Consider the following 22,344-nt stretch of genomic DNA (forward strand, 5'->3'; position numbering starts at 1 on the left):
TAGTACGAAGGGTTTCTTAAGGGAAATGCAGTCCAAGCTGGCATTCTTGTGAAGTCTTGGGATGCGCCTGTGCAGTCATCTTCGAGGCGGAAGGACGATTTCCTTCCGTTAAGTCTTCTAAGAGGGAAGACAAGGACGCGTTCGCCGAGGACGCAGGACGCACTGGCGCTAACGAGGACAGCCGATTGCTTGGTTATTCAGGACGCAGAACGCAGAAGAATGAAAAGAAAATGGTTTCGGAAGAAGCAGGACGCAAACGTCAGGACTCGGGATCAATTGTGGACGTAAGACGCAGGCGACAGGAAGCAGATGTGTCTACGATGGACGCAGGGACGCAGGCGGCAGGACATCGAGAGGCCTGGGCAGGACGCCGATTCTTCGTTAGCCGCAGCACGCAGGCGGCAGGACGTTGTCAGTAGAAAGGTCAACACGACAGTGATTTGCAAGACATTTCATCAGCAGAAGAGGAATTGGAATTAGTTGAGGAAAAGAATACGGAACCTTCTTCAGATTACAAGGTTCTGACTTCACGTCTTCTTTCTATTTTTGAAGGGGAATTCAAACCGACAGCTCCTTTATCTCCTCTATCGCAGTTTTCCAAGACTAGGACTCCAAAGAAGTCCTCTTTCCTTAAGAGACTCTCTCAATTTCGGCGAAGAAGGCCCTTCAACGTGTGAATGACTGGATGAAGGATAAGAAAGAAGCGGGAAAAATACTCTTTTGCTTTTCCACCAGCTAAGTTAGCATCGAAGTCAGAGTGGTATGGTACGCTACTGGAGAAAGTCTAGGCCTGGGAGTACCTGCCTCCTCCCAGGGGGACTTCTCCAGTATAGTAGACAGCTCACGCAGACAGGCGTTACAGTCTGCTAAGGTCTGGTGGACTTCGTCCGAATTTGACCATCTTTTCAAAGGGATTTTTAGGACTTTCGAAGTCTTCAATTTCCTAGATTGGTCTTTGGGAGCTCTGGCGAACTCACTAGAAGAAGAGGATTCGCAGGATATAGAAACAGCTAAGAGCATTATGTCCTGCATGGACAAGGCTCTGAGAGACGGAACGAATGAACTGGCTTCTTTGTTCACAGCAGGAGTACTAAAGAAGAGATCGCTGTTGTGTTCTTTCGCTTCAAAAGGAGTTTCTAACTCTCAGAAATCGGAGTTGCTGTTCTCTCCCCTTTCGAAACAGCTTTTTCCTTCAGAGGTGATTAGGGATATAGCTCTCTCCCTTTCTCAGAAGGCCACTCAAGATCTTCTCTCGTCTTCAGTTAAGAAGTTCTTACCATCCAAGTTGGTTAAGAAACTCCAAAGGAAACTAGGCCTTCGCAACAGCCCTTTCGAGGCAGAACATTCGCTCGACCCGCCTTTTAGGGGTAAGAGAGTACCCACTAAAAGAGGAGCCAAGACCACTTCTAAAGAATGAGATATCAGTCCTCCAGACGACAGTGGGAGCCAGACTTCTAGGTTTTTGGGAAGTTTGGCAGAACATGAAGGCAGATCCCTGGGCTGTCAACGTAGCTCGGGAAGGGTACAAGATTCCTTTCTTGAAGAAACCTCCTCTCGCAACATCTCCGAGAGCCCTCGGGGCAAATTACAACGATTTAGTGAAGAAAGCGGCTCTGTGGGAGCAAGTAGCTTCCATGCTAGAGAAAGGAGCCATAGAGCCTGTTCTGGATCACGAATCTCCGGGATTTTACAACCGGTTGTTTCCTGGTTGCAAAGTCCTCGGGAGGTTGGAGGCCAGTTCTGGATGTAAGTCAACTGAATCTTTTCGTAGAAAAGACCAAGTTCACTATGGAGACGAACGATTCACTACTGGCAGCGGTACGTCCAGGGGACTGGATGGTGACCCTGGACTTACAAGACGCATACTTTCATATTCCGATTCATCCAGGAAGCAGGAAGTATTTAAGGTTTGTGATTCAAGACAGGGTCTTTCAGTTCAAGGCCCTGTGCTTCGGCCTTTGCACAGCCCCCCAAGTGTTCACGAGGATGATGTCCAATGTGGCGAGATGGTTGCATTTAAGAGGGATCAGAGTGTCTTTTTATCTGGACGACTGGTTGATAAGATCCCAATCAAGAAGTCAATGTCTGGAGGACTTGAATCAAACATTGAACTTAGCAAAAGACCTAGGTCTGGTGGTAAACATGGGAAAGTCTCAATTGAATCCCCAACAACAGATAGTTTATTTGGGGATTCAGATATCGTCAGTGACTTTTCGGGCTTTTCCGTTCCCCGAAAGGCAAGCCCAATGCATTCGGAAGGTGCAGGACTTTCTAAAGAAAGACCGATGCTCAGCAAGAGATGGGATGAGTCTACTGGGCACACTCTCTTCAGCTAGAGAGGTTCATTTCTTTAGGAAGACTGCACATGAGACCTCTACACAGTTTTTCCTGAAGGATTCATGGCCAAGAAAATTACAACCGGATTCCTTCCAGTTTCTAATTCCTGCCGAAGTGAAGGAGGAATTAAAGTGGTGGCTAACTCCAGGCAGGTTAGCAAGAGGGATGTCGCTTCAGCAGAAGAGCCCAGACCTCATCTTGTATTCCGACGCGTCGGACGCGGGTTGGGGAGCGACATTAGGCCCTCAAGAGGTGTCGGGACTTTGGAGCAAGGAAGAAACAAGTTGGCACATAAACAGGAAGAACTGATGGCAATTTTCTTGGCCTTGAAGCACTTCAGAGAGTTGATTCGAGACAAGACAGTGCAGATCAACTCGGACAACACCACGGCTCTGGCATACATCCGCAAACAAGGAGGGACTCATTCTTTTCCCTTTACAAGTTGGCAAAGGAAGTTCTGCTTTGGGCGGAAGAGGAAAGTGTCGTGCTGCTCACCAGGTTTATACAAGGAGAGAAAAATGTGAGTGCGGACCTGTTGAGCAGAAGAGAACAACTTCTCTCGACGGAGTGGACGTTGCACATGGAGGTTTGCCAGAGCCTGTGGAAGTTGTGGGGCCGTCCGGTAGTAGATCTGTTTGCGACAGCCAGAACAAAAAGGTTACCAACCTATTGCTCTCCGGTTCCAGACCAGGAAACAGTGGCGGTCGACGCATTCCTGATGGATTGGACAAACTTAGATCTGTACGCTTTTCCTCCGTTCAAGGTACTGGGGAAAGTGATGAAGAAGTTCAGGGAGAGCCAAGGAACGAGGATGACCTTAATAGCCCCGTTTTGGCCGGCCCAAAGTTGGTTCACAGAGGTACTGGAATGGACAATAGATACGCCAAGGACTCTTCCTCTAAGAGTAGATTTACTCAGACAACCCCACTTCGACAGGTTTCACAAGAATACCCTCGCTCTGGGTCTGACTGCGTTCAGACTATCGAAAGTCTTGTCAGAGCGAGGGGATATTCTAGAGAGGTGGCCAGTGCAGTGGCTAGAGCCAGAAGAACCTCCACAATCACAGTATATCAGTCGAAGTGGGAGAATTTTCCGGAAGTGGTGTAAGAACAGGAAAGTGTCTTCATCCAGTACCTCTGTGACCCAAATCGCAGATTTCCTTCTATACTTGAGGAAGGAATTGGGTTTGTCAGTTTCGACAATCAAAGGTTATAAAAGTATGCTAACCTCAGTGTTTAGACACAGAGATCTAGACATCTCGAATAACTTAGACCTTAGAGATCTGATTAGGTCATTTGGTACAAAGAAACAACCACAATGCAGGCCACCTGCTTGGAACCTCGATGTGGTCTTGAAGTATTTAACTTCTAGCAAATTCGAGCCTTTAGAGAAATCCTCTCTGAGAGATGTTGCTAAGAAAACTATCTTTTTAGTAGCTTTGGCAACCGCTAAAAGAGCTAGTGAGCTTCAAGCCATATCGAAGAAGGTGGGATGGAGACGTGGCAACGCAGTGTGTTCATTCCAAGAAGGTTTCTTGGCCAAGAATGAGAATCCAGCTAATCCTTGGCCAAGATCCTTTGAAGTTTTGGGTCTGTCTGAGTTAGTGGGTCACGAGCAAGAAAGAGTTCTCTGCCCAGTGAGAGCATTGCGTTTTTTTATATGGAAAGAACAAGAGATATCAGAGGGAATTCTGATGCTCTGTGGTGTTTCAGTTAAAGACCCCAGTAGACCCATGACGAAGAACGCTCTAGCCTTCTTCATGAGAGAGTTGATTAGAGAACGCTCATGTGTTGTGTCAAGAGCAGAGCTTTGGGATTTTGAAAGTGAAGGCTCATGAAGTCAGGGCAGTTGCGACTTCATTAGCTTTTAAAAAGAATTTAGCCCTCAAGGAAATTATTGAATCCACATATTGGAGAACTAATTCAATATTTGCGTCTCATTATCTTAGGGATATTCAGACAACCTTTGATAATTGTCAGACGCTAGGTCCATACGTGTCCTCTGGTACAGTATTGGGCAAAGGAGTTACTACCCCATAACCTTCTTTTAAGCTAGTTGATTTTATTAGGTGATGGTGTTTGTGTTTTTTGGTCGTCTGAGAAAAGTGTTCGGTACTTTTATCAGTCTTGTTAGTATTATTTTGTGATGGTGTGTGTGTAGTTCAGGTAAATGATCTTTTACTAGCTTGAATGCCGTGGCATAAGAGGGCTGTACGGTTCTGTCAACACATTGGTCACGTCCAGTTGTCAGTTCCAGTCTTAGCTTCTTCAACATACAGGACACTTCCTTGTTGAGAGCTCCTAAGGTTTAAGCAGGCTTAGAGGCAGGACCTATGAAGTCAGCTACCTTAGCAGGTAAGGAACCTAGAGTTTTAATAATATTTTAATAATATTTTTATACTCTAATAATGTTGCTGTCTTTGACCCACCTCCAAATGTGTCAATCAGCTATATATATACCTGCCAGGTAAGTGTCATACATTAAAATGAAGTTTTTATGTTAAAACAAAGTTTAATGTATACTTACCTGGCAGGTATATATAATTTAATTCCCACCCACCTCCCCTCAGGAGACAGGGTTCAGAGAAAATCTGGCCCAATTGGGAACGGTTCCTAGCGCTAGCGCCACGGTAACGGGGTGGTGGTTGCCTGAACTACTAATAGGTTACTAGCGTTTGCCGCGAGTTTTGAAAATTTCTGCCAGGTGGAACAGAGAATATAGCTATATATATACCTGCCAGGTAAGTATACATTAAACTTTGTTTTAACATAAAAACTTCATTTTTCACTTCAGGTGGCTTGTGTAGTAAGAGTACCCATGGAGATTGTGAAACAGAGACGTCAGGCTCTTCTGTATCAATCATCTCTTCAAGTAATTAAAGACACACTTAGACATGAGGGAATCAGAGGATTATACAGAGGGTATTTCAGTACAGTGGCAAGAGAGATTCCATTTTCTTTTATACAATTTCCTCTATGGGAACTACTTAAGAAATGGTGGTCTCAATATCAAGGAAAATATGTGGACTCATGGCAAGCATCACTGTGTGGAGCAATAGCTGGTAAGAATGTAGTTAATTAGGATTCTTCAGTCTAAACTTTTCATATATATTTCTGCATGAATACATTCAGCCCTCAACTAATGTGGGTTATATTACAATACTGTTTCTGAAACTATTTAAATGTTAGGTAAATAATGTATATTTATTGTTTTACTCCTTTGTTTAATGAAAACTTTATGACAAAACAAGAATGTTTGTACCCATTGGGTACTGTGCTTATTACATGATCAGTGTAGCCCTAAATGCATAAGCAACTATTCATCTGTTCAAAATTGTCTTTGTTCCGGTACGTATACAAACACTCGGTCCTTTAACAATAGGAATATAACTTAGCCGCAGCTGAACCGGTTGTAAGCTTTGAACTAGGGGGTTCGGTAGTTAAACTGCTTGTCCCGCAGTTGGCGGTCAGCTCGACTGCGAGGAGAGGAGTCACTTTGCTTTCGGCCGCCGACGGAGACAGACGTGTTGTTCGCTCTCTGCCCGCTATCCTCGTATGTGAAGATTTTCTTTTGGCTTTCTCTTTTACTGTGTGATTGTGCAAAAGGCTACGTAAGTATGTGTGTTTTTTTTTTATTCCTTCAGTGTTTTTGAATTGTCAATGATGGATTCTCGAGAACTGGAGAGACCCCATCAGCCGGAGATTGTGCCCTGGTGTGGAGGGACGAAAGTGTGGGGCCTTTCGGTCCTCTGTTGAGGTGGACCCTCATGAGTATTGTACTTGGTGTAGAGGGTGAGAATGCTCTCGCACTGAGACGTTATGTATGTGTTTCTTGGTTGGAGGAGCAGTGGGAGCGCTATGGGGGGGAGGAAGAAGCTGCGTAAGCCGGCCAGGGATTCGTCGGAGGATTCTCCGGTTGCTTCCCTGGTCACGTATCTCGTTCCTTCTCTTCGCTCGATCAGTCGAGCGTGGAGGGGGGGAAGATACCCTGACATCCAACTGTATTCGGGGTCTTCCATTCGCTCGGGGTGGGATCTGTCCCCCCCCCTTACTAACTCGACTGTTTTCTTCAGGTTTGCTTGCCACGGGTGACGATCTCGGCTGGGCCTGGTACTCGTTGGGGCTCCAGGGGACACCGACGATTCAGGGGCTGCTGAGTTACCTGGCGAGGGGGTCTACACCTGTGACACACAGCTCGACAACCACCACTACAACTACGGTATCCACGCCTGGCTACGCTGTGCTGCCACACCTGGTGTACACACAGCACGTAGCCACGGTGACCCCGACAGCCGCTGTGCAGACGCCGCTGACGGGGATGAGGATGCCTGCTGTGACGCCACCACCTGGTTTTGCCGCTCTCGCCTCAGCCCCTGACGTCCGGTGTCCTAAGAGCTCTCCGCTGGACCTGCCACCGGTGCATAGGATGCCGCTAACTCCTGTCCTGCCTCCTGTTCCTGCCCACGCTGCCGCTCCAGTTCCAGTACTAGTTCCTGCCGCCGTCGTTCCTGCTCGTGGTGTTGCTGCTCCCACCCCAGGTCCTTCCAGACAGGTGCAGTCGGGCCCTGTTGCTTCGGCAACTGCCCTGGCTCCGTCCTGGATGGAAGACCTGACGGTGGTCCTGAAGAAGCTGACGAAGAAGAAGAAGAAGAGGAGGAAGGTGTCGTCGTCGTCTTCTTCGTCGTCGTCTGCCGCCGCTTCCCCTTCGACTTCTAAGGCCTCACAGCCTAAGAAGAAGATCGCCTCTTCCCCCCTAAGAAGGCTTGCTCTGAGACTTCTAAGGGTCCTTCCCACTCCAGTGGGAAGGTTGGGGCTTCCGCTGGTCCTCCTGTTCCTTCGGGAACGGGGCACGTCTCTCCTTCCGCAAGGAAGAAGACGGGGACCGGAGGAGCTCCAACTGACACCGGTACCTCCTCGCCTGGCGCCAGGTATCATCTCAGCCTCTCGTTCGCAAGAGGTACCGAGTGTACGGTCGCCCACCGGTGACCATGCAGCCAAGACCCAGGATCTAGGCACGGGGCGGAAGACTGGCGAGAGTCATCCAGGTGACTCCCGCCAGGCCAGCAATTGCTCTCGTGGTGAGCCGCTGGTACCCAGGGTTGACGCGACGGTCCCAGACAGCTGAGGCAAGGAAGCGGTCCCCTCGGTCACCTGAACCAGCCTCGGCTGGTCCAAGCAGCGTGATGCGCTGTGAGGACAGGCCTTACTCTCACCGCAACAGCGGACTCTGCAGGTCCCCTGACCGCCGCTCCCACCAGGACCGGGCGGAGGGGGGGCCCAGCAGCAGCTCTTCTGACGCTCGGGACCGTCGCCGCTGTTCTCGGTCCAGCCGCTCTCCCAGGGAGAGCTGCTCGACTAGGCCTGCAGCTCGATCGCCACCGCGGGTTGGCGCCCCCCTCAACACACCGGTTCTGCCAGTGGGCGCAGGGGGAGTGTCAGGTCTCCCTCTCCTATCCCTTCAACTTCCCGTGGAAGAGCGAGGCGATTCTGCCACGACGCCCTATGAGCCTGGCACGGTCCTTGGACCGACCAGATCGTATGCACAAGTGGCAGGAGGGGTCTGTTGTGGTTCCTCCTGTGGAAGGAGGAGGCTCTCAGGAGGCGTTCTCGCTGGATGGGCTTGACGGCCCATCTCCGCAGGATGCAGTCACTCCAGAGATCGTTCTCAGAGGTTATTGCGCTGATTTGTCAGCACAACGACCTTGGGGAAGGATTGCCGCTCCCACCTTCCGAACCCACATCGGGTTTGGAGTCGTTCTGGGGTCTTAAGAAGGAACCCAGGACGACAGTGGGTCTGCCGCGATCAGCCTTGGCTGATAGTGTGCTGAGCCAGGTGGACGCTCTTGTCTCAGGACAGGAGGGTTCACTTCGGTCCGGCAGGTCATCCAAGCTCCACCTATACCACGACAGAGGAGATTCTATGTGCCTTCGGAAGATCCTCTGCCGCCCAAACAGGCTAACTCCAGGGGTGTCTGCAGCAGCTCCTGTCGGAGAACCTCTGGTTCTCGCAGCAAGAGGCACTTGCCTTGGAGTCTACCGCAATGGCAGCATTCCAAGCAGTCTCCTGGATCGATCTGTGGTCCCTCACAGTGTCGAAAGCCGCGGCCTCTTTGGGGAACATCACTCCTGAAGGAGACCCGGCTTTTGTGAGACTGTGCCAGTCTGGAGGTAGGGCCATCTCCTACCTGGCCCACCAGACGGCTAACCTGTGGGCCAACCTGGTTCTTCGGCGTAGGGACACTGTCCTCACCCGAGTGACCAGGGCGGCTGGGCGAGAGGCGGCTTTGGGTCATCGCAACGGACCAGTGCGGAGTTCCTCCTCTCTCTTCCCCAGAGAGATGGTGGACGCTGCGGTAAAACAAGGGGGCACTGACGACAGTGACCGTCTTGTCCAGGCAGTCTCAAAGGTGGCTGGGCAACCTCAAGCAATTGCGGCTAAGCCCAAGAGCTTAGCTAGCGCTTCCTCTGCGGCCAAGACGATCGCTTCATCGAAGCCCAGAGGAAAGACTGCCTTCGACTTCTTCGGTAAGAGCAACCATAACCAGCCCTCCTCCCAGTCCTTCTCTCAAGGAGGATCTGGGAAGAAGAAGTCGAAGAGAGGCGGGAAACGCTAGGGACAGCGTTCCCCCTCACCTGCTGCCAGAAGTTGGGGGTGCCTGGCGAGCCATTGGGCAACTTGGCAGCGCTACGGAGCAGAGACCTGGATAGTGAACGTCCTTCTGGAGGAATATTTACTACCCTTCGAGTCTCGGCCACCCCTCACCTCCAACCCAGTCCATCTTCAGACGTATGTTCCTGGTTCAACCAAGGACGTGGCGCTTCAGCAGGAAGTAGAAGCCATGCTGAGCAAACGTGCTGTGGAGGTAGTAGGGGATCAGTCGCTGGGCTTCTACAGTCGACTTTTCCTGGTGGAGAAGTCCTTGGGGGGCTGGTGCCCGGTGATAGATCTCTCTCCCTTGAACCGATTCGTTCGCTAGACTCGGTTCACGATGGAGACGGTACATTCAGTGCTCGGTTCCATTAGGGAGAACGACTTCATGCTTTCTGTGGATCTGAAGGACGCGTATTTCCAGATACCCATCTATCAATCCTCCAGGAAGTACCTCCGCTTCATCCTCGACGGGACGGTGTACCAATTCAGGGCACTTTGTTTTGGTCTCTCAACCGCCCCACAGGTGTTCACACGAGTGTTCATGCTGGTGTCGGCTTGGGCCCACTCGGTAGGGATACATCTTCTGAGGTATCTTGACGATTGGTTGGTCCTGGCGAGCTCCTGTTCGCAGTTGCTACAGGACAGGGACTGACTCCTTGAATTTTGCCGCAATCTGGGGATCACAGTGAATTACGAGAAGTCGGATCTCGTACCCAAGCAGAGGATGAAGTACCTGGGCATGCTGATCGATACAGTAGCAGGGCGAGTCTTCCCCGCAGATTTGCGGATCAGCAGGTTCAGGGAGGCAGCAAGACAGTTCCTTTCTCAGAGCTCAGCAGTGGCATGTCGTGATTGGTCACCTGCCGTCTCTCGAGAAGTTAGTTCCTCATGGACGTCTTCACCTGCAGTCTCTTCAGTGGAGGCTAAAGGAGTGTTGGTCACAGGCAAGAGACCCGCCTTTCTTCCCCGTTTCCCTCACCACGGAGGAGGTGAGGCAGGACCTAGCTTGGTGGCTGGACGACGGGAACCTCGTAAGAGGAGTGCTTCTTCGCGCGCGCTCTTGAAGTAGGAACTAGTTCTTGCATTTGTTGCTATTTATAAGAGGTACGCTTGCCTCCCTCTTATAAATTTGGTCCAGAAGTCTGACCACTGATCCTATGCACACATCCCGATCAGTTGGGCGGAGGCTAGGATCCCTCCCTTTGCTCTTACAACCAGGGAGGGAACCAAGGTAGGACGAACACCAGTCTGTTCATAAGACTCAGATTCCACCCACCAATAAGTGTCTTCCTATTGTTAAAGGACCGAGGGTTTGTATACGTACCGGAACAAATAACAATTTGTCGAAAATTGTATTTTTCCTAACTATACAAACCTGAGGTCCTTTACACATAGTCCCACCTCATGCCACCCCTCACTCTGCGTTTTCCTGGGCCTAAAGCAAAGTGACTCCTCTCCTCGCAGTCGAGCTGACCGTCAACTGCGGGACAAGCAGTTAACTACCGATCCCCCTTGTTCGAAGCTTACGACCAGTTCAGCTGCCGCTAAGTTATATTCCTATTGTTAAAGGACCTCAGGTTTGTATTCTTAGGAAAAATACAATTTACGACAAATTGTTATTTTTGAAGCATTTTCTTATCTTGAGAATACAACACCTGTGAAACCACTCCAAAACACAGGCCAGCATTTTTCATTTTTTATACTTAAGGTTCTGATGAGTTTAGTCAGTTTTCCACCTTATCATGCCTTTTCTGCTTCAGTTCTTTTAGGAAGTCTTGATGTCAACTCTGTAGTCTGGCCTGGCAGTCATATGGAGGTACCAAATATTTAAATATTTGTACATGTGGAGATGTAACACAGATGGCCTGTCCTCATCTTTTCATTTTTATTTTGCTGATGTCATGGCCTTTCTGGTTTTTTTCAAGCCTATATTTTTATGAGCCTATCGTGTCTCCATTTTTTCCCAGGAGTACCCTTTAAACTTGTAATTACTTTGATGTAATCCTCCAGACCTTACATATACCAACACCTGATTTTCTTTAAAGGTACAGGCCAGATTGCTCATCTAAATCCCAGAAGCTTTCAAACATCCTTATTTCCAGTCAACCAATTCTTGGGTTTTTAGCAGCTTGATCTTTCCTCTTGGGTATTTGGGTATTCAGGGTAAATTGTAAAATATGCTGGATCTTTCCTCTTGGGTATTCAGGGTAAATTGTAAGGTATGGGGTTGTGTAACACATGAAGTTCTTCAAAAGGAAAATTGATTTTTTTATTCAAACCCATTATCTATTATCATGGTGCTACCTTCAACCTCAATTATCCCTTGCAGTTAGTGGCTAAAATACACACAAGTGAGACTCTTATCTGCCTGGAATGTGAGGATTCAAGGATCCTATTTGCTCTTGATTAGTGTGTCAAGGAAATTTGCAGATCACCAAACATTTGGGCCAAATGATAAGTAGTAATGGGTTTGTATATAAAAGACAAGTTTTCTTTTAAGAAAATTATTTTCTGCTGACATGAAGCCCTGTATTAATTATGAATTACATTTATGTGGGGAAACCTATATTTGGATTTTATATGTTTATAACCTTAAGTGCATTATGGTGTGTGACTTAGCTTGAATATATCTATCCACAGGTGGACTGTCAGCAGCAGTAACAACTCCATTAGATGTTGCAAAAACAAGAATAATGTTGGCTGAACGAGAAAGTGTTGTTGCTAGAGGGAGCATTAGAAATGCAATTCAAACAGTATATGCTCAAAAGGGTTTCTCAGGGTATGTCTTCTACTATTTCCTTACAATTTTTTTTATGATTTTATATAAAAATGACCCTGTTAATGTTGTGATGTTTTACATAATTGCTGGTCTGTGTCAACTCCAATCTGTAAACCACAATTCCAAAGTAGCAAAGCAATTATTAGTTGTCTGGGGAAAGCAGAGGTTAAAGGGAGTGACAAAAATTCTTATAGGATGGTAGACTGTAGGCATCTAAAAGATATGAAAAAGTAACTCCCATATAGCAAGTTCTCTACAGAATATTCATTTTTGGAAATGGAGGAATACTCTTGTATGAGAAGAAGATTAATTGATTAATTAACTGAGCAGGTCATGAGCATGGTCAGCATCAAAGTTGGTGGCAAGACAAGCATGGCAGGGGTTTGTTGAGCAGTATGTATTAAGGTTCAGTGAACAGCCTGGAAGGTCTTAATACGTACTGCTAATTTTGGTTTGGGAGAGTAGGACTAGTGAAAGGGTATAGTTGAGTCCATAAAGGAGCCAGTCATCTGAATATCTCATGCGACAAAAGAGGGTTTCTCATCTGTGGATGAGTCGCACAGGGAAAGAAAAAGGACCATTCCGACAGCCAGGAAAGATATATATGGTGGTCTCCCTCCCCCATACAAATGAGGTTACTATTATTAATAGGGGTTAGTTTTTCCATACAAATGAGGAATTGGCACCAAACACGTGTCAATTTTTTTTCTTAAGTATAGATACCAGTACTGTTTTAAGAAATAAATAAAAATCAATTAACAAAATTGGATATACTCCCTATCAAAAAAAGTTGCCAGGGGGTACTTGCTGTCTTTGCTCTACTTCCTTCTTGTTATAACAATGGATGATAACGATGATGTATTTAAAATGCTTACTCAGTGAAGCAAGGTGGATTACAGTTTTCATAACCCCTATTATGTTTGCATAATTTATAAAATGAATGTTTTAAAATAAATGATTGGTTACAAAAATTTATTTTGGCAGTTGTTTGACCTGTTTAAAAAAAAAATTATTTCCAATTTCAGGTTATTTGCAGGAGTGATCCCAAGAACCATGTGGATATCAGTTGGAGGAGCAGTGTTTTTTGGAGTATATGAAAAAGCAAAATATGTTGTAAGTATGACTTCTGAGAAGTTATGATGTACCCAGTGTTAAGTCCATGTTCTGTTATCCTTTTAAAGAGCAGTATATATGCATATTAATTTGTAATATTTCCATAGAAGTTATTGTACTTATGCTTTGTAAATATATTTCAAGATAATGTTCATAGATATATTTGTTCCGATGCGAGATACTTACCTCAAACCATTACAGTGGAAATTCCCGGATGTCGATCCGGGTCCAACCAGAAAAAACTGGTTATACGCCGCACCCAGGCCAGGCCTATGCCCTTAGGGGTCGAAGACCACGTTATCCTACTGACCTATCACCAGTCCTTCTCTGGTCGCAGGAGCGTGCATACACCCCTGCTCGTCCGGTGTCCGGCCCATTTCCTTTGTCCTTGTGTGTGCTTTGTGTACGTGTGTCATGTATATGTGTGATGTCGGCTTCGGAGCATCAATGTCGTTGCCCTGGTCCTGAAGGACGTGCTTGTGGAGCTTTTCTCTCGCCCCTTCTAATTAATCCTCTCACTGTGTAATTCGTGTTGGGGGGCCACTTGCTTGAAAGCCAACACGTGCATGGAGTGCACTTCTTGGCCCTCGTACCAGTGGGATTTAGCTTCCATTAAGAAGAAAAAGAAACCTAAAGCTTCATCGGCGAAGCTTTTGAGGGAGTCGAGGAGTGGGAGAAGAGACGGGGCGCCCCTTCACCTTCAGTATCATCGGAGAGGAAGTCTCCCGCTTTTCTACAGGTTCTTTCTCCTGACCCCTCCCAGCGAGGGGCCCTAGGGGACGGAGCCTAGGGCCGATGCCTCCTTAGGGGGTTCAGAGCCCCTCCACTGCTCAGGATTGAGCCCCCTCCTCAGGGCGGTCCGGGCGTTCGGGGCATCCCCCCTTGCAGGAGACCGGTTTACAACCGGGTTTAAGTGTCCCTCTCCGGGGAGCTTCTCCAGCTTCCCCCCGTCCAAGGTCTGGGGTCTCGCCTCCGTCGAGGGACGCTGAGGAAGAGACCCTCATCCAAGAACTCCAGAATGCCCTGGAGGAACTAGGTCCAGTGGATGAGAGTTCAACTTTTAGGAGGGTCCTCTCTCTGATTAGGTCCATGAACCGGCTAGAGGAGCCATCCCCGACGATAGAGGACAACAGATCCATGGCTGTGGACATTCTGTTCAGGGACCCAGAGGAACCTAAGCCCTCTCTCAGCCTCCCTAGGTCCAACAATACGAAGAAGGCCCTGACGGTGATGGAGAAACTCATAGCAGGGTCGAGTAACTCCCTGTGTTTGCACTCCTCGGCTAGGCTACTCCCAGCATCTAAGCTGAATCAGATAAGGCTATATGCCCCGGAAGGTGCCCCTCTTCTCCCCAAATCCGTGGAGGGTAACTTGGCGACCCTGGCGCCCGGACTCTCAGAAGAGAGGCTTGCATCAGGGCTAGTCTCCTTCTCTCACCAGGAGGCTATGGCTATGGAAATCACAGCTTGGACCTCTATTCACATGGCTTCATGGTTAGATCTGTGGTCCGGGGCAGTAGCCAGGTTCCCAACCCTCCACGAGTTGAGGGACGAGGCCTCTCTTGCCCAATTCAAGGAACTGATTTTGTCAGGGGGTTAAGTCCCTGGGCTTCCTCACGACCAGGCCTTCCCAGGCACCCTTCAGGTCCAGACACCCCTCTACTTCCAGAAGGGGTCGTAACAACCGCTTCCCTTGGAGGAAGTAGGAGTCGAGGCCCCCTACCGTGTCTTTCGCCAAAGTTGGGGGGTTGCCTCCCGAGCTGTTGGCAGAACTGGGAGGATCTCAGAGCCGAGCCCTGGACAGTCCAGGTCTTCAGGGACGGTTGCCGAATCCCCTTTCTAGACCAGAAGCCTCCCCTGACTGGGAAGCTGGCCAATCTGGCTTCTCAGCCCCGGAACCCTGGTCTCAGGGAGGCCCTAAGGCTAGAAGTTCAAGCACTGCTGGAGAAGGGAGCCCTCCAGCAGATGGTAGATCACTCCCCCGGGTTCTTCAGTCGCCTTTTCCTGATGGAGAAGTTGTCGGGGGGTGGCAACCGGTCATAGAACTTTCGGTCCTGAACTCGTACATCCTAAAGACGCCCTTCAACATGGAAACGCCACGCTCGGTGCTGGCTTCCGTGAGAGAAGGGGATTTCATGATGTCCCTGGATCTCAAGGACACCTACTTCCAGATCTCGGTACACCCGTCCTCCAGGAAGTACCTGCGCATAAGGTGGGAGGACCAGAGCTTGCAGTTCAAGTCGCTCTGCTTCGGGCTGGCAACAGCTCCGCAAGTGTTCACGAGGGTGTTCTCCCTGGTGTCGTCTCGGGCCCACAAGAGGGGCATACGCCTTCTCACGTACCTAGACGACTGGCTACTCCTTTCCTCCTCAAAGGAGCACTTGGTAGAGCAGAGGGACGCCCTCCTGGCCTTTTGCAAAACCCTGGGAGTCGTTGTGAACTGGGAGAGGTCCCATCTGGTCCCCTTCCACCAGGATGGTGAACCTGGGGATGGAATTGGATACGGAGGTGGGGCGAGCTTTCCCATCGGAGGACAGACTGGCAAACCTCCAAAGAATCGGCTGTAACTTCCTGAGCCACTCCCCGAAACCGGCAAAGGAGTGGCAAAGACTATTATGCCTCCTGGTCTCCTTGGAAAAACTAGTCCCCCAGGGAAGGCTGAGATAAAGGCCCCTACAATGGGACCTGAAAGTAGGGTGGTCCCAGGAGGAGGAAACACCTCAAAAGCCGGTTCCCATCTCACTGGCAGCAAGGAAGGCCCTCGGTTGGTGGTGGCTGGATCCTGCAAACTCTCGTCGGGGTGTGCCCCTCAGGTCAGTGCCCCCAGAGATGCTCCTGTTTACGGACGCGTCGAAGGTAGGCTGTGGGGCCCACCTGAAGTCCCTCTCGGTGGGAGGGATATGGTCGCAAGAGGAGAGCACCTTCCACGTAAACAAGCTGGAGCTCTTGGCAGTGAAGCGTGCCCTGGAAGCTTTCAAGGAGGCAGTGGGAGGACACTCGGTGTGTCTGATGTGCGACAATGCCACGGTGGTCGCCTACGTCAAGAAGCAGGGGGGCCTGAGATCACGGGATCTCTGCGGATTGACGGAGGAGATCTTGAGCCGAGCTGAAGCCCTCGGGACCTCCTTGACGGATAGGTTCATTCCCGGCAAGAAGAACGTAATCGCCGACAGCCTTAGCAGACGGGGTCAGGTGGTAGAGAGCTAATAGGTAAGTGGGGGTCCCCATCCCTGGACCTGTTTGCAACAAGGCTAAATGCCAAACTGCCGGTGTACTGTTCCCCGGTGCCAGACCCAGCCGCGTTTTGGGAGGATGCGTTCCAGCACCCGTGGGACGGCCTGGACATGTACGCGTTCCCTCCCTTCAGAGTCCTCAGGCAGGTCATCAACCATCTGAGGAAGGTGAAAGGGGCGGCCCTGACGTTGGTGGCCCCTTGGTGGCCGGACAGGGAGTGGTTCCCGGACCTTCTAGAGTTGGCCTCTCTACCGCATTGGGAGCTGCCCCCTCAGGAACAGACCTGTTAAGGCAGCCCCACTTCGAGAGGTTCCACGGGAGCATTCCAGCCCTCTCCCTTCACGGCTGGAGACTATCGAGCGGCTGTTAAATAGGAGAGGGTTCTTGGTGAGGGTGGCCTCTCACATGTCCGGTTAATTGAGGGAGTCCTCCTCTAACATCTACCAAGCAGTGGAGGGTTTTCGGGGCCTGGTGTAGGAAGAGGGCCCTGGAACCCCTCCGAGCAAAGATCCCAGACATCCCAGAGTTCTTGACCTACCTGAGGTTGGACAGGGGCCTGCCAATTCTGGCGGTCAAAGGACCCAGGGCCGCATTAAGCCAGGACTTCTCCCTGAAAGGGTTGGATCTGGGGAACTCAAAACCGCTGTCCTTGCTCACAAGGAGCTTTAAGCAGAAGTGTCCCCCCAGCGCCGGCTTGGTTCCCCGCTGGGATGTAGCGATAGTCTTGGACTCCCTGAGGAAGCCCCCCTTTCGAGCCACTCAAGGACATCCTGGATAGGGAGGGAGCTGACCCTCAAGACGGTGTTTTTGCCAGCCCTGGCCTCCACGAAGAGGGTGGGAGAGCTCCACGGCCTGTTGTACCTAGTGGCCAACACGAGGGGGTGGAAAGAACTCTCATTCAGGTTCGTCCCCTCCTTCGTTGCTAAGAATCAGAACCTCTCGGTGTCGGATCTCAGGTTCGTGGAGTTTACCATCCTTGCCCTCCCGAAATCAGACCGGCCTAAGGATCTCCTCCTTTGTCCGGTGAGGGCAGTACGGAAGTACATGGAAATGACAGCTCGGTTCAGGCCGGAGGTAAAGAACCTCTTCGTCACCACGGGAAGAGTGAAGAAGGCACCCTCGAAAAACACCATCTCCTGGCTGAAAGAAACCATCAGGAGGGCCTACGAGAAGGGGGGCCTTTCCCCTCCAAAGGGAGCCAGACCCCTTGACATTAGGAGAATTGGGGCTTCCGTTTCGTTCTCAAAGAACATGGCAGTGGACCAGGTCCTGAGGGCAGGAGTCTGGAATAGGCAGTCGACGTTCACAGCCCACTATCTTAAAGACTGCACGAGGAGGTCGCTCGATGCCTTTGAGATTGGCCCCGTGGTGGTAGGCCAGCAACAGGTCTAGGTCCCCTCTTCACCCTTCTTGGGGTGGATGGTCATGTGTGTATGGAGTGTGTGTGTGTGTGCAACTTTTCCCCCTGATCCTTGTCCTTGTTCCCCCTGGGCCTTCGGAGGAAGTGAGGAGTCCAGGATACTCAGGTAGGATACGCGGGAGTGCGTATGGTTCTAAGTACAACCCACAGTTTTACATGTCAAGGTTTGGTTATACCCACACCAGGCTTGCTTTAGGACCTCCCCGGACCAACCCCCAGTATAACAGAGCAGGGTTGAGTTCCAAGGGGAGCAGTCGCCCCCTCCTCTGACCTAGCAACTTTGGGGCTGTTTCCTCCCCTAACCTTCGCCCTCCTCCTAAGGAGTAAGTCTCCACTGTAATGGTTCGAGGTAAGTATCTCGCATCGGAACAAATCACAAATTCTTGGTAATTTGTATTTTTCCTAGCGATACTTACCTCGAACCATGGAAGAATGTTTCCCTTCCTTCCATCCCCGCTGAAGCTTAGGGTAGGCACCTCGGAGTCGAGTAAGAAGGACTGGCGATAGGTCAGTAGGATAACGTGGTCTTCGACCCCTAAGGGTGCGGCGTATAACCAGTTTTTTCTGGTCGGACCCGGATCGACATCCGGGAATCTCCACTGTAATGGTTTGAGGTAAGTATCGCTAGGAAAAATACAAATTACCAAGAATTTGTGATATTTGTCTCAGTCTGAAGTAGCCTTCATTAACCTAGGATGCAGTTACATTCTTAAAACTTGAAAGGCTAATCAGATTGCAAACCTCCAAGGCCTCTGAAAATTTAATGACCAATGTTTTAACCTTCAATGACCACTATTTTAAACACTCAACGTACTGCTGTCTTGCACGGATTTAGGTGCATTGATGACATCTGCATCTGTGATAATGACAACAATGATAACAACCCTTAGAACACTGTTACCTTCATTACTTGTGCGGGCCATGATTTTGAAAAAAAAAATAAATCTTGAATGGATGAATGGATTTGGATGAAATAATGGGGAAATGTTAATTTGGTGGTTATTTCCAGTAGATAAACTTTGGTAAACACCATTTTCATGAAAATCAGCTGATTAAATTTCATGAAATTCTAACAAATAAACAGTGAAACAAAACCATTATTTCCTTGGTAGATGTAACAAGAATATACATCTCTATATCATAAGGTGTCTAATAAAATATAGAATAAAGTAACTTTTTGAGCCTATTCAGAAAAATTCCTCTTCCCAAATAATGGCACATTTTTTTTGTTTTGGGGGAATGGCATCTGGGCCAAAGCAGATGTGTCTGATACTATAAAATACAATTCTTCAAGGCTCAATACTATAAAATACAATTCTTCAAGGCTCAATACTATAAAATACAATTCTTCAAGGCTCACATACAACAAATTTACAAGTCAACTTTAATGACAAACTATACAGTGTTTTACTAATCATGAAAATTTTATTCTTTTAATTCATTACAATCTGATATCAACACCATTTTTCTAGTTCGCCCAGAACGTGATCCTAGTTTTTCTATCTCTCTTACAACATCCATTCCTTCAACAACAGATCCAAAGACAACATGGGCACCATCTAACCATGATGTTTCTGCTGTTGTGATGAAAAATTGTGAACCATTAGTGTGAGGTCCAGCATTTGCCATTGACAGGATACCAGGACCAGTGTGCCTTAGCTTGAAATTTTCATCCCTGGAAAAGATCAGAAATATTTATCTCCCGGAATTCATGTCAAAACATATGCACAATGTATGGTGTTTCACTGATACAGAATATTTTAAAGCTAAGTTTTGTTCAAAGTACATTGAAGCTAAGTATAATTCATTTGTACACAGCCCCCATAGAGGGGTAACACTGTCAGTGCATCTCAATTATTATTAATAGGGCTTAGTTTTTCCAGACCTCTAAGTCTCCTCAAGTAGACTCTTCTCAGGCTGGTGGTTGTGCACCTCAAAAGATAAACTGTATGCATTACTAAAGATTCTTTCCAGAGTCTCTTGGGGGCCCCAGCTGCAACCCCTTTCATTCCTATTACTGTACCTCCCTTCACATTATCTTTCTTTCATCTTGCTATCCACCCTTTCCTAACAAATATTTCATAGCGCAACTGTGAGGTTTTCCTCCTGTTACACCTTTCAAACCTACCTGCTCTCGGTTTCCTTTCCAGCACTGAATGACCTCATAGGTCCCAGTGCTTGGCCTTTGGCCTAAACTCTATATTCCATTCCATTCCATTCCAAAATACAGAGGACAGTTTTTATATAAAATTATTACCAATGTTGGTTGGTAAGGAGTTATAAAACTGTTAAAAATGAGGTTGACAAGAGGACCATAGTATAAGCATGCAAGTTTTGATTAACAAGTACAGTTCCTGTAGAGGTGGGGATGTGTACTCAATGTAAAATACCAATTTAATTTCAAAAGTGATTCATATAAACTTTAAAATATTGCAAGGGCATTTGATAAATTAATTATCAGTTTTATTCTAATAAATGCCAATCACAACAGGAGCTCAAAAATGTATTAAACATTAAAAAACCATTAGGTACGTATTAAATTAATCAAAAATTTTTATTTAGTCAGATTATATAACTAGTGAAAATTGACAAACAGTAGTACAGTAATGTGAAATTGATAAACAGCAGGGCAGGAAAGTAATGTAAACATCTTCAGAGAGCCAGTTTCAGATAAATTTCTATTCACTGGGATATGGCTATATTGTATTTTTTACCATGAATATGTAGGAAATCCTGTACGTGCATCAATTTTTGCCCAAAAAAATCTATTCTATGAACTTTTCATTTTCACCCCTATAAAAACCAAATGACTTCCCTTTATGAAGTACTTTACATACATAATTAAAACCTTTGAAAAAAACTTCAAATGATGTCTTTTAATTAATTAACAGATGTCTATATTTTAAGTTTACCATCACAGATAAAATATTGCGCTAAACTATTGATCCTTTCAAATTTTAAATAAAATTGTCATTTGGACAGATTTGAGCTAAAAAGTATGAAATAATAATGAAGTAATAGTTTGAATTTAATAACAGTTAACTTTTATATGTTAATGCACGAGGCGCTCGTAATTTAAGAACAAATCTTCAGAGGTCTTTAGTACCTACTGTTTTTTTACCTTCTTCTTTCCACTTAAGTGTCAAAACCATGTTGATCTTGAAGATGTCTTCTTATTATTTTTTCTCCTGCCTTTTGATACCACATTTCTTCAATTCCTATCATTTGCAAGTTAGCTAATGTATCACATGTCAAAATACACCTTTCTTTTGTCTTACTTCTTCCTAGAATTGGCCTTTTACAGTTTAATATTTTAATAACCTTCCTTCCACAAATGAAAAGACTATACAGATTCTTCTGTTCTTGAAAAAAGGAAAATTTGTATGCAAATTCTGTATGAACTTACTTAAACTTTGCTCCATAAATTGATTTGCCACCAGTCCCATTTCCATGTGTGAAATCTCCACCTTGGCACATAAAATTTGGGATAACTCTATGAAAGATAGAACCCTTATATCCAAAACCTTGCTCTCCTGTACACAGCTGGCGAAAGTTTTCCGATGTCTTGGGGACAACATCTGATCGTAGCTGCAGGATAGAGAATAACTTCATAAAATCTTGCCATTTTATAAAAAGTATTAAACGGAATGGCCTAAACAAAATTAAATTATTTACAGTATTGTAAAAAAATCTTTTGTTCATGAAACTTACCTGTCAGATATATATAAGCTGTATTTCTGAAGTCCGACACGTTTTAAAAAAATTTTTAAAAAAAAAAAAAACTTCCGACACACGCAGTGGTCGGCCAGGTGGTTAGTACCCATTCCCGCCGCTGGGAGGCGGGTATCAGGAACCATTCCCATTTTCTATTCATAATTTTTCTGTCGCCGGTGCTGAAAACACCTGTTTTCAGTACCTCCGTCTTAGGATTTTGGAAACTTCATTGCCGCTAAGTATCCTAATTGTCTTTTGATTTATTTACTTGGATTTGTGGGATTTGTGGCTAGGCATACACTATCTTAAATTGATTTGAATTTGATTCATTTTTGCATAAAATATCTGAATTCTAGTTAGGCTAGTTTCAGACGGGGTTGTCTGCAAAGATAGGGTGTGGCTACCGAAAGCTTCGGTAGATCCGCACTTGGTATGTACGAGGCCTGGCTTTAGAGTTAAGGAGTTCTTTCAAAAATGCTCCTTCATTGTGTTTGCACAAAGATTTGAAATCTTTTTATCTGAATGCTCACGAGGTGAGGGCGCGGCCTCGGAAGCATTTCAACAGAGCATGGCACTCAGCAACATCCTGAGTCCCATGTTTTAGCGAAGCAACTCTGTGTTCACTTCACACTCCCTGCGAGATGTGAAGATGGCATATGAGATCTGCTGCTCGCTAGGGCCATACGTGTCTGCAGACACAATCTTGGGGGCAAGAAGTACCACTCATCTATCCTGTAGAAAATGGTTAGGAAGAGCTCTTAATTTAGTTGTTGAGTCGCCGACAACGGCGACTTCTTAACTCTTAAGCCTTAGTTAAAACACCTTAACTTTGGCTAGGTTGGTCAGGTGGTGATATATGTGTGTGTATATATATATATATATATATATACTATATTATATATATATATATATATTATCTATTATATATATATATATATATATATATCTATATATATTTTTTATTTTACTTCTAGCCCTCATGGTATGGTCCAATATGGTCTAGTCTCGTCGTGGTCTCGCCCCTGTTGACAGATCATCTGGAGTGCACCAGCTATATAGGTCTCTACCTCGCTGGCAACTCTAGTAGCACAAGCAGA

The 22,344-nt window shown here is 47.1% G+C and overlaps 1 protein-coding gene across 1 annotated transcript in view; it reads left to right on the forward strand.

The window, feature by feature from the left end:
• Window positions 1-18,702, forward strand: part of LOC135215447 (mitochondrial S-adenosylmethionine carrier protein-like) — a 56,575-nt gene extending 37,873 nt beyond the window's left edge. The window contains 3 exon segments of the mRNA XM_064250122.1: window positions 5,131-5,398; window positions 11,629-11,767; window positions 12,793-18,702. Of these exon segments, the coding sequence (XP_064106192.1) occupies window positions 5,131-5,398; window positions 11,629-11,767; window positions 12,793-12,907 (522 nt within the window). The 3' untranslated portion in view covers window positions 12,908-18,702.
• Window positions 18,703-22,344: the final 3,642 nt, after the last annotated feature.

The sequence above is a fragment of the Macrobrachium nipponense genome, chromosome 5, assembly GCF_015104395.2.
Source record: "Macrobrachium nipponense isolate FS-2020 chromosome 5, ASM1510439v2, whole genome shotgun sequence".
Taxonomy (NCBI): domain Eukaryota; kingdom Metazoa; phylum Arthropoda; class Malacostraca; order Decapoda; family Palaemonidae; genus Macrobrachium; species Macrobrachium nipponense.